The following is a 10891-nucleotide window of genomic DNA, read 5'->3' as shown; positions in this document are numbered from 1 at the left end:
ACTAGTTTAAATAGGTGTACATGGGAAACACTAAGCTCACATGCCGAATTGTTTCGGTGTTTGCGCTTGTGTCACGCGGTGGTGTAGCCCTGAGCTAGCAGATCAGGATGGCGAGGTTCCGCTGTCTCACCCTTCGAAAGACGCTCCTCTCGCTCCTCTCCGTCTCCTTTCTGCCGACGCACGGCCGGGCTAGACCGGTGGCGGGGCCGCTCTAGCCCGGCCGTGGCCGACGCTGTTGGGTTGGGGCCGCTTCGCCTGCGCCTTATAACTCAGGGGCAGCTGGTTTGTCGGTGCATGCGGTTGAGCGCCAGCGAAACACGTGATTATATAGGTGAGCGTTCAACGCCTGATATATGGAAACACTGCGCTGAGTGAGTTTCCAAGAACGAAGACTACAGAAACACACAATAAACGCACACAAAAGCGCTGTTTTGCCGGCACTTGATTCCGTAGTCTCGCCATCGGCGTCCTTTTCGGGTACTTCAGCGCAAGCGAAAGGATGAACCCAATCATCCAGTATATGCGGCATACTGCGAAATCTCAAGCAAAGGCAAACTTTTCCGAAACAGTGTGTGCATATTCCGTTCGCACGTAATAACTACAGGTTGAGAAGAGCTATACGTCATTTTCTTTTGCTTGAACTGGGTGCACTGAGTGCCAGCCGTGCAGCATGTATGTTCATTTTTTATAGACTATGGTGTTTCATGGGCTACTAAAACGCAGAAATGTTGGCCTGTCTGTCTGTGACTCGATTCAGCCACCCGGGTAAAGTGTAACAGAATCTGCTCAAAAGTCTTATACGCTTACTGCCTAATATTAACGTCTAAGTCATGTGTTAATGTTCATACTTGCCAACATTGTTGAATAAGAACAAGACATCGTACGCATATAAGGCAGAAAATCAATACGTAACTGATATCTACAGTGTTCCTTTATAAAAAAATTAATGGATGCTTGATTTTTGCGAAATGAAATACTACATTCACTGCAGAAAAAAATTCACTCCTTCGACTGCTGTCACCCGCACCTGAATAGTTTCTTGCGCCATTTTTACTAGAATATAGCTCCAATAGCAGTCTGCACTGGTCCGCGCGACACTGTTCATCTACCCTTCTCCTCCAGTTCAGGCAAAAAAAAAAGTGTCTCCAGTATACGCCAGAAAAACAAATTAAACTTTTAAGATGATTCACGGCTCATCCCAGTGTCAACGCTTCAGGCAAGGCCCTCCTAAGCCTCCTGTCGAACAGTTTATTGTGTTCATGACTTTCACGTGGGCTGTGGGGCGCGCCGTAGTAAAGGACTCCGGATCAATGCAACCGGCACCTAAATCTCGACACACGGACGTTATCGCTTTTCGCGGCCAATAGAAAACCCACGTCCTTGGGTTCAGCAGCACAACTCCTTAGCCACTGGGCCGGATTTTTATCGAATAGTTGTATGTTTGCACTAATATTTCGTGGCTTTCTCGGTCACATGTAATATACACACAGTAAACTTCGAATTCATGGGAGTTCGAAGAGAGAGGGTCCGTTGCAACGAGGGTTAACTGCAGATTTATCTCCAAGCCCACGTTTGTATAATTGACACAATCGCGACTAGCTCGCTATATGGTATGGTGCTCAGGCTAGCCTTGCGGACACTATTGCCGCTGTCTGCTGCAGGTTCGCGACGCCCTGAAGATGTGGGCGTGCAGCTGTGGCGGCCCTTGAGGACGCACATCGCGGCGGTGTCCCAGCGGAGACGCCGTCGCCGACCTGAGGACGGGCGCGGCGCCATCGGACGTCGCCCCAATGGCCGACTTGGGGACCAGGAGCTCGGAAAGCGGCTTGAGCTCACCGCTGAATATAAACTTCAGCGCGGCTCCGCTGCCCGTCGATGTGGCCCCAGTTTATTCGGGCGACCAGCGCGGTGCCTTCCTCGCGCTGCCACATGGGCCCCCACACGTCGTCTGGAACGGGAGGACCAGGCACTGGCCGCCAGCGTGAGGGTAAGGTAAACCTCCCTTAACCGCAGCAGATAACAGACGAAGGATGTGGCAGATTAGGACAGGCGCTTTCTTTAGCGATTGTTTCAGCTCATGATATGGTATATAGTACCATAACATAACATAGATGGTACCATGGTTGCGCTCTATGGTAGCGCCGTAGTGCTCTATAGGGCGCTACCTTATCGCCTATAGAGCGCTACCATATGATGGTAGCGCTCTATGGTATTGTGCCATGCCATTGTGCGCTCATAAGTTGGTGCTCTATGGTATGAGCGCCACCCTAGTTGGTACTCATACCATAGAGCACCAACTAGCTCATACCCGTAAGTTAAATCACATTCCTAGCTCGACGATCGGTGTAAAAGTGCCTGACCTACTCTACCACGTCTTCTGGTTTCTTGCTGCGCTTAACTGTGGTCTATCTCGAGCGTACCAACTAGCTCGTACCCATACGTTGTTATCGAGGGAAGGCATCGTGCGTTCCTCGCCCATCCGGTGACCCTGCTCTTACACGTCTCCTTCTTGGTTCCAGGTCAGCCGACCTGGCAAGTCGCGGCGAATCGCGGGTCTGCGCCGAAGCCAGGGATGCCTGCTACCGGGCTCCCGACCGGCGCAGTACCAGCTCGGGCAACGCGCAACGGTTGAGGAACTGGTGCCCGGGGTGTAGGGCCCGTTCCAGATGGGCTGATCCAAGTGCTGTGGACCTTCACGGGCACACATCAATCGGTGGTTCGCTGGCGCCATGCACGCGCCATACGCATTTGAGTTAGGGCGCACGGTTCCAACAGGCTTTCCTGTCTGCGGTACCGAGAACCTGGACAACGCTGTGTTTTTCTGAAACGCCAACATCGTTCGTCAATGAATGGATGTTGATATTTCTGCTTGATATGAGTTGTGCAAATACATGTTAATGACGGAAATTGTTGGTGGTTGCTTTTATAGGTGCGACACAATTTCAAAAATGCGTTTACCATTCAGAGCGCCACACTGTATGCATCATGTTCTTGAGAGAGAGAGAGAGGAAAACTTTATTGAGCAGTTATATGTGTGGGGATGGCTACTTAGTCCAGAAGTCCAAGCGTTGTCTTTGCACGTTCCGCCCTCTCCGTCAGCATGACCTGGTCGGCGAGGTGTGCGCTGGACAGCGCTGTCTCCCACTGCTCGAGGTTGGGGTTGGGGAAAGGGGGTGGCAAGTCCGGGTTTTGGCTACATTCCCAGACTACGTGATATAGGGAGCCTGATTTTCCACAGAACTTGCATTGAGGTGGATGCTGATTGGGGAATTGCATATGGAGCCGGACTGGGTGAGGGTACGTGTTTGTTTGAAGTAAGCGAAGTGTCGAGCCTTGTTTTTTACTTAATTGTGGGTGAGGTGGTGGATAGACTCTACGTTCTAGCCGGTAATGCTGGGTAATGTTACGGTAAGTCACAACAGGGGTGGGGTCAGGTTCTCCTTCCAGGGCCTGGTGGGCGAGTGCGCAGGCCGTCGCGTGGGCGAATTCGTTGCCCGCGAGGGAGGAGTGTGCCGGCGCCCAGACTATCGTGACGTGCCGTTTCGGGGGGTTTGTGCTCAGGATGCGGTATGCTGCGGGGGTCACCGATCCAAAAGTAAATCTTCTGCAGGCCTGCTGCGAGTCAGAAATTATCGTCGTTGCCTTGGTCTGGGTTATGGCAAGCGCTATGGCCACTTCTTCTGCTTCTTGAGGGTTACTTTTGGGGATGGTTGCGCTGGTGAGGCATTTGTCTCTCGATGTTACTACTGCCACCATTGCTCCCTTATGGTTACTGTTTGCTGCGTCGGTGTAAACCGTCCCGTCATCTTTACCGTAAATTTTCTCTAGAGCTTCGGCCCTGGCCTGTCTTCTGCCTGCATGATGTTCCGGGTGCATATTGCGGGGAATTGGTTTAATGTGTATGTGCTGCCTCATATCTGGCGCAAGAGTTCGGCGTTGTAGCTGCCCTTGAGGCGTCCATTGAAGTTTCGTCAAGAGCTTTCTGCCTGCAAGTGTGAGTTCGAGTCTTAATTTTTGGCTGGAGAGGTGTCCTTCGATTAATTCTGATGCGGTGTTGTGAATGCCTAATTTGAGTAGTCGAGCAGTCGAAGCGCTCGTGGGAATACCCAGTGCTTGTTTGTAGGCTTTCCGTATAATGACGTTGAGCTGCTCCTCCTCAGTTTTGGTCAGAGTTACATACGGGGCCACGTAGATAATGCGCGATAGAATGAAGGCCTGGACCAATCTGGTGGTGTCCTCCTCTTTCATCCCTCTTTGTCTGTTCTGCACCCTGCGTAACATCTGGGTGACCTGTTCGGCGGTAGTCTTTAGTTTCTGAATCAGTTCGTTGTTCCTTGTGTCCGCCTGGATATCAAGTCCAAGTATTCGTATCGCCTTTGTAGGCCTGATGGGATGGCCTTCCAGTGTGACTTGGATGTCGTCTTTGTCTTTCTTTGTGCGTCGTCTGCGTACGACAAGAAGTTCAGATTTTTGCGGAGCGCATATTAGTCCGCACTCTTTGGCATACTGATTGACGGTATCAGTTGCCTGTTGGAGTGTGTCTTGGAGGCCGCCGATCGAATCTGTGCCCGTCCAGATAGTAATATCATCGGCGTAAAGGCCATGCTTTATGTTGGGGATCTTATCTAGTCGTTTCGGTAGCTCTATCAGTGCTATATTGAAAAGCATGGGGGATAGAACAGACCCCTGAGGAGTTCCCCTGTCCCCAAGAGTAATTGGATCAGAGGAGACATCCCCTATCTTTATGACAGCTTGGCGGTTGGAGAGGAAATCGGCAATGTAGTTGTACGTCCTCTCTCCGCAGCCTGTTCTTGCCAGGTTATTGAGGATTGCGTTGTGCGCCACGTTATCAAACGCTGCCTTTAGGTCAAGGGTCAGTATGGCCCGGGGGCAGTGTCTCGTGGCCGGAACGAGTATGTCCTCCTTGATTTGAATGAGGATGTCTTGGGTGCTCAGGTGTTTTCTGAATCCAAACATCGAGTTGGGAATTTGCTGGGTTTCATCGAGGTATTGCTGAAGTCGTAGAAAAATGACCCTCTCCATGATTTTCCCCACGCAGGATGTTAACGAAATCGGCCGAAGATTATCTATATGTGGTGATTTGCCTGGTTTCGGGATCAGTCGCACCTCGGCTGTCTTCCAGGAGATGGGAAGCTTGCCTGTGCGCCAGAAGACGTTGAAATGCTCTGTGAGATCTTCTACAGCCCTGTCATCCAAGTTAGCCAACGCTTGACCATGACTCTTTCACAAGGCTAACCATTTCAGTAAACTTATAGTGTGCTATGGCCTAAAGGAGGCACTGCAATGCGGGAACTTTGTGCAATCTGGAGTACCTAGAAAAACAGGGACCTTAGCACAAGCCTGTTAATGCGCGCGCACGACGTGTGGCTGATCATGCTAGTATGGTGAGACCAAATCATAGCCCAAAACCAGTTTTTTTAGAGCTGTCGCTCCTCAAGTGTGTTTCGCCATTGCCGAACTGTACAAGGATGCCTAAGCTGCGCCAACTACATTGCAGTGAAGTCCCACATATATGTGAAACCAGAGACCACCGATGGAACAGGGCCGAGCCAGCAAAAGCTCGTCTCAGCTGTTTGGGAAAGCTGAAAGAAGAAATAATGCCGCATTAGGCGGTGGCGTCTCCGTAGTTAGGCAACAATTTGAACAGTGGAACACAGCACAAAATGTTCATCCACCCGCGAGGATGATATGGCGATGTGACACGTAGTTCCTGCTGCATTGCGGAACCACCGGGTCCACACAAAACGAATTACGCTGCCGACAGGGTCAGATAAACACGCTCTCCAGCTGTACGCCTCACCCACCCATTCTCCTGGAACCTCAAAGTGTCCGAACTGCGGGGAACACCCCACCATTATACTATCTGGATGTGCGCACAGAGCCACCCCCCCCCTCTCCCCCCACCCCTCATTCCCAACCCTACCCCCATTTCACGAGAGAGGAGGGGCTGGCCGACTCCAGAGCGGAAGTGCAAAGCGTCGCGGGAGCTCCGGTCTTGAGGAAATAAAGTTAATTTCTTCATTAGACAAAGGCCTCTTTGTTTAAGCACGGCCGCTGGATCAAAGCCAGCGGCCGTGGTTTAAGAATGGCTTGTACAATGAGCCTGTATCTCATGACCGGACGCAGAAACAGCTTTCTCCTCCACAGCAACCCTCTCGACCTCAAGCCTCCTTCGATGAAGGCCTGAGGTCGGGAGGGTTGTTGACCTCGTACCTTTATCGTCTTGACCTGCCGCACCGGCACGGTCATTCTGTACGGGTCACGGTGGAATAGAATAATACTAGCTGGGGTTAGTGTGGCATGCGTGTGCCAAGTGTGAAAGACAGGTCTGTCTGCTTGGTGTTTTGAGCTAGATTCCGAGGCGATACTGTTTATTGGAATCTCGAGAGGAGAGGGAAGGAGGAACATAGCAGCGCGCAAAGATCCAAGCGTGCGAGGGGCGCAAACCATAGAGATAATAGGCAGTTTTAGCATATCGTTACCGTGTTTGCGTTACCGTTTACCGTGTTACCGGAAGCCTGAGTTTCCGTTTACCGCTGAAAACGGTAGGGCACGTTTTAGCGCACCGTTTGCGGTTTGCGTACTCCGGCCGCCGAGGTGCAGGTAGCGCCATCTGATGAATTAGTCTCAAAGCAAATCCCTCATAATTTTCTTGCTCATATCTATTTGCATTAGTTTAAAGTAACTTGAATATTTCACTTTTGAGGTAAAGCATTCACACTAACTGTAGTTGTTGTGAGAATAGTGTAGCCATCATCTGTAGAGCTTTAAAAAGAAAACGAGTTGGTGGCGCCATCTACTGAGGAGAGTTAGAATCAAGGTAAAATAGAATTTGCCCCCGCGCTAATTATTTAGGCAAGAAATGAGTGAAATATGTCGTATCAATTACTCAGTAACCTACACTACCTTGCCTAGCACAAGTTTGGAGGCCTAAAAGCACTTTGCGAGCTCAGAAACCTATCTGAACTATTTGAGGCGGGCAAGGCTTAAACGAGTAGGGACGGCCATTTTGCTCACCCATCCGAGAAAAATGGCCGATTGTCGCTTTCCTGGGCATTATTTAGCAAGAAACACGTAATAAACAGCACCAAGTAAGATTACTTTATTCGGCCGTACCAAGCATAAAGCGCCGACCGCACTGCATTTGCTGTAATCAATACGCGAAGGTAAACTTCGTCTGCTCAGGAAGCTCGCTGGCGACGGTAAAGCCTGTGCCGGTAAGTTACCGTTCACGGTAACTCTCGCGCATGCGCACTCGACTCCCGCAAACCCGGTAAACGGTAACGCAAACGCGGTAACGATATGCTAAAACTGTCTAATATACTGACTGCGCAAACTAAGCCGTAACACGAGAGCGCGGCATCGGGGCGCTCGCGGGGTTTACCCGGAGCGGCAGTATGCAGCGTGCGGGTACCGAAGTCCACGGCCCTCCACTGGGATTTAGCAACTTTAGTACAAATTTTGAAGGGCCTTTAGGGGATACATAACACAATTAAGCACAACCAGTTGCAACTTGCTGGCGGCTTGCGCCACGAACACGATACACGCACTGCAGTGCGGTTGACTTGAATCATGGCGCTCAAACTGCTCGAACATTTGTAATGCAACTCTATCAACCAGAGTTACTGGATATAGACAGTTGCGAAACTCCCCATAGGCCGCATGTATCGAAACCCGGTCTTCGGTTGCCCCCCTGCGCCGGGGCAATCACGGGGCAAGTTGACTAGCCTGTCGTCTGTCGGCAGGACGTTGAAGCAGTACTCAAGTGCTTGCGGCTGCTGCCGTAAGTCATAAAAAGAAAAGCCGCAAAAACACAAGTAAATGTTACGTAATTATTAAGTTTTAATTTAAAAAGCAATCTTTATTTTACAGAAAAATTTTGAATAATAATAGTTTAGCGAAGTTCCGTTTTCATCTCCTAGGTGCCGCGCGCGTCGACTTGCCCCTCAGCTTCCACGGAGTGGGGGGGCTAGCGCCGCCCGGATTCTGAAGCGGAGTTTCGCAACTGTCTATATCCAGTAACTCTGCTATCAACTCTATCAACTCTATGTTCTAATGCTCATGATACGGTCCCTAGATTATACTAAATATATTGTAGGTGCACTTTAAGTGCAGTCTTGGGACCGTACTTATGACATCGAACTTTTGAGAAAGCGGGCCTCGTTTCTCGCTCGGACACAGGAAAGTCAGCACCAACTTTGCCGTCAGCCGCACCGCCATCGACATCATCAAACATCCGGCCGACCCAACGTTACTAGATGCGGCCGACCCGCATGGTGCGTATTCGATCGCCCTTTAGCGGCTCTTATTACTGTTTTACTATAATTCACAATCTTTCACAAGTTGTTTACATTGAACATAGAAGCGCTTTAGTGAGAACTTTACGCAATGTGCGGCTGGACGCATTCCCAAATGCGTTCCACTGGCCCGTACGACATAAGCTTCGCAGGCGATGTAGCAGACAGCTTGAGTTCTCCCCACGTTTTTCGGACTTGTCGTGTGTTTCAGTGTTTGGTACTGATGCCTACTCATACCACTAATACTTTGCAGTGATATCAAGAGCAGTGTGCGGCGGAAAATGCGGCATCTAGTCCGGGTGGCTGCGTGCTAGCTCTCCCGGCTGTTCCAAGATTCTTCTGCTACTCTGTCTGGGGTTCAACGAGCAGTATTCAGTGGTGTCGGCGTCGACCATGCCGTTACTAGGACACTGTAGTCCACATCGTGCGTTCAGGTGAGGTTATTTGCCCATTTTGCGGCCGTATTTGAAAAAAAAAAAAAAAGTCGGGTGAAAAGTTAGGTGTGAGATCGGTGGTGTTGAGGGAACTTATAATTTCACGGGAACGCAGACCGCCTTTTTCTAAAAAAAATAACTAGATAGGTCTAGGAAGCGTTTTGTGCCTTCTTTAAATGCAGAATGTACACAGTCATGGCGTACTTTCTGTCCTCTAAGGCTTCCGACCGCATGAACTAACTTGGAGGAAAACTTTTTGTTATGCCAAAATTTTTAGTACATGAGAAGTGACAAATGTGAGAATTTGAAATATGAAGCGATGATCCTAGCATAGGTGATACTTGCGTAGGTGACGCAAGTGTCATACCATGACGAGAGAGACAACCGTTGCACGAGATAAGAACTACAATAGGTAGTGAGAGATCGGGCAGGATGCGAAGAGAAACAGACAATTAGCTAAAACGAAAGATTCGGCGAGTTGGTGCGTCATTTGAAGGATAAACAGCGCAATACGACGAAACAAACACAGTGCTGTTTTTAGGTCTGCAGGTAAGCATAACTGCATTGAGGGGGTAAAGAATGAATGATGCTTAGGGGCATAACAGCATGTGGGAGTCATTGGAAGAGGTCCATATCCTGCAGACAACGAATGGGTGATGATGACCATCATCATCAAGGTGATGATGATGACCACCATCATCATGTTACGCAGGTGAGGGACATCAGGCGGGCCATTCGTTTAACGGAATGGTTGCCAAGGGGTGGTAAACGAAATAAGGGAAGGCCAAAGATGATTATCATGGTGGTGATGAATCCATGCCAATCGTGGCGTCTTCCAGCACGACCGCGGTGGCCCAGCACCTGCAGAAGCTGACGCGTCTTCGTGTGGTCGACAACAGCGCGCTCGGACGCCAGGCCATGATGGATGGCAAGCCGCCGAAAATAATACACGTCTACAACAAGACGGGAATCGCCACCATCGGTGATAAGGTGAGCCCTCTCCTCGCAGAAGAGCTGGCGACAGGTTGTGAATGACCTCGAGTTGGCTAAGGTCATTTGTGCTGGTTGGTAAGTGTTTGACCAACTAGCCCAAATGCTTCTCTTCATGAAAGCTGTTTGCCATGTGTGCTTCAAATGTAAGAAAAAAAAATTACCATCCCTTTGTAAAGAAAGTTGTCGGAAGCGTGAAAGCTCAAAGTGCGTCCAATGCATTGTTAAACCTTCAAAGACCCAAGTCGTGAATGAACAAACCGATGCGACCATTTTAATTAAGTGCAGAGCACTTTGGGCGCTCGCTTGCTCGACCCAAGTATATAGAGCACCAAGGTGGCGTCCCGGGGTTAACGCTGTTGTTCGCAGCGTACCCCAGAGGCTTCGAAGGCCAAGCGGTTTATATAGTCATAAGCGTTCAAAACTCGTGAAACACTGGCGCTTGTCATACATCTCCCCGTTGTTTAACGCAAAGAAAACTGCAGGTACACTTGAGGCACAGTATATGTAATTACCCGCAGTGCCCGCATTCATTTAGTTATGAACGCTCGTTGGGTTGGTTTTTAAGATATGTAGTAAGCGAAAAAAAAGTGGCAGTGCAACGCCAGCACGTGCGGGAGGAAAAGCAAGCACAAAGAGAACAGAACTCCCGCTGGCAAAGTTTCAGGTAGGGGGCGTGCGAGCACTGCGGAGGCGGGAAATTTGAATTGCATTGGGTGGTAGCAGTGAGCGGACAACGGCGCCACAGCCCATTATGGCAAATCACTGCTCTGCACTTCCGACAGCTTTCACATTGAGTGGAACGGCTCTAATTTTTTTATATGCGGGGCCTATGGGGTGTTTCGCGACTTCCATTTTGAATAACTTTGCATCGCAGGTGCTTATGGCGGTGCTGGGCCAGAAGAAGCAAGGCTACGTGGTGGGCTGCAAGCACATGAAGCAGCGCCCCATGGTGCCCCGCTACGACACCAACAACGTGGTCTTGCTGGACGACAACGGCAACCCCATGGGCACTCGCGTCATCGGACCCCTCCCGTCCTTCCTCAGGGGCGACAAGGCTCGCTACTCCAAGATCCTGGCCCTCTGCTCGCGTTTTGTCTAGCTAGACTGAGGAAGGATCGGGGTGAAGCCACTGTGGAGGTTAGGATT

At 50.2% G+C, this 10891-nt stretch overlaps 1 protein-coding gene across 1 annotated transcript; it reads left to right on the top strand.

Annotated features, from left to right (window-relative positions):
• The first annotated feature begins 8262 nt into the window (after nt 1–8262).
• On the top strand, nt 8263–10891 carry LOC144144257 (large ribosomal subunit protein uL14m-like). The gene is made up of 4 exons (XM_077675626.1): nt 8263–8297; nt 8572–8752; nt 9592–9742; nt 10620–10891. Exons 2-4 carry the CDS (start codon nt 8712–8714, stop codon nt 10842–10844), a joined length of 417 nt encoding a protein of 138 aa, XP_077531752.1. The 5' UTR covers nt 8263–8297; nt 8572–8711; the 3' UTR covers nt 10845–10891.

The sequence above is a fragment of the Haemaphysalis longicornis genome, unplaced genomic scaffold (genome assembly GCF_048455015.1).
Source record: "Haemaphysalis longicornis isolate Haplotype H1 unplaced genomic scaffold, Haemaphysalis longicornis Haplotype H1 scaffold_67, whole genome shotgun sequence".
In the NCBI taxonomy this organism is placed as follows: domain Eukaryota; kingdom Metazoa; phylum Arthropoda; class Arachnida; order Ixodida; family Ixodidae; genus Haemaphysalis; species Haemaphysalis longicornis.
This window is presented reverse-complemented; position numbering and strand designations above follow the sequence as displayed.

Coding starts and splice junctions, on each gene's coding strand:
- LOC144144257 (XM_077675626.1), top strand. CDS start 8,712: ATGCCGTTACTAGGACACTGTAGTCCACATCGTGCGTTCAG. Junction 8,753..9,591: donor AGTCCACATCGTGCGTTCAG/GTGAGGTTATTT, acceptor GGCGTCTTCCAG/CACGACCGCGGTGGCCCAGC. Junction 9,743..10,619: donor TCGCCACCATCGGTGATAAG/GTGAGCCCTCTC, acceptor TTTGCATCGCAG/GTGCTTATGGCGGTGCTGGG.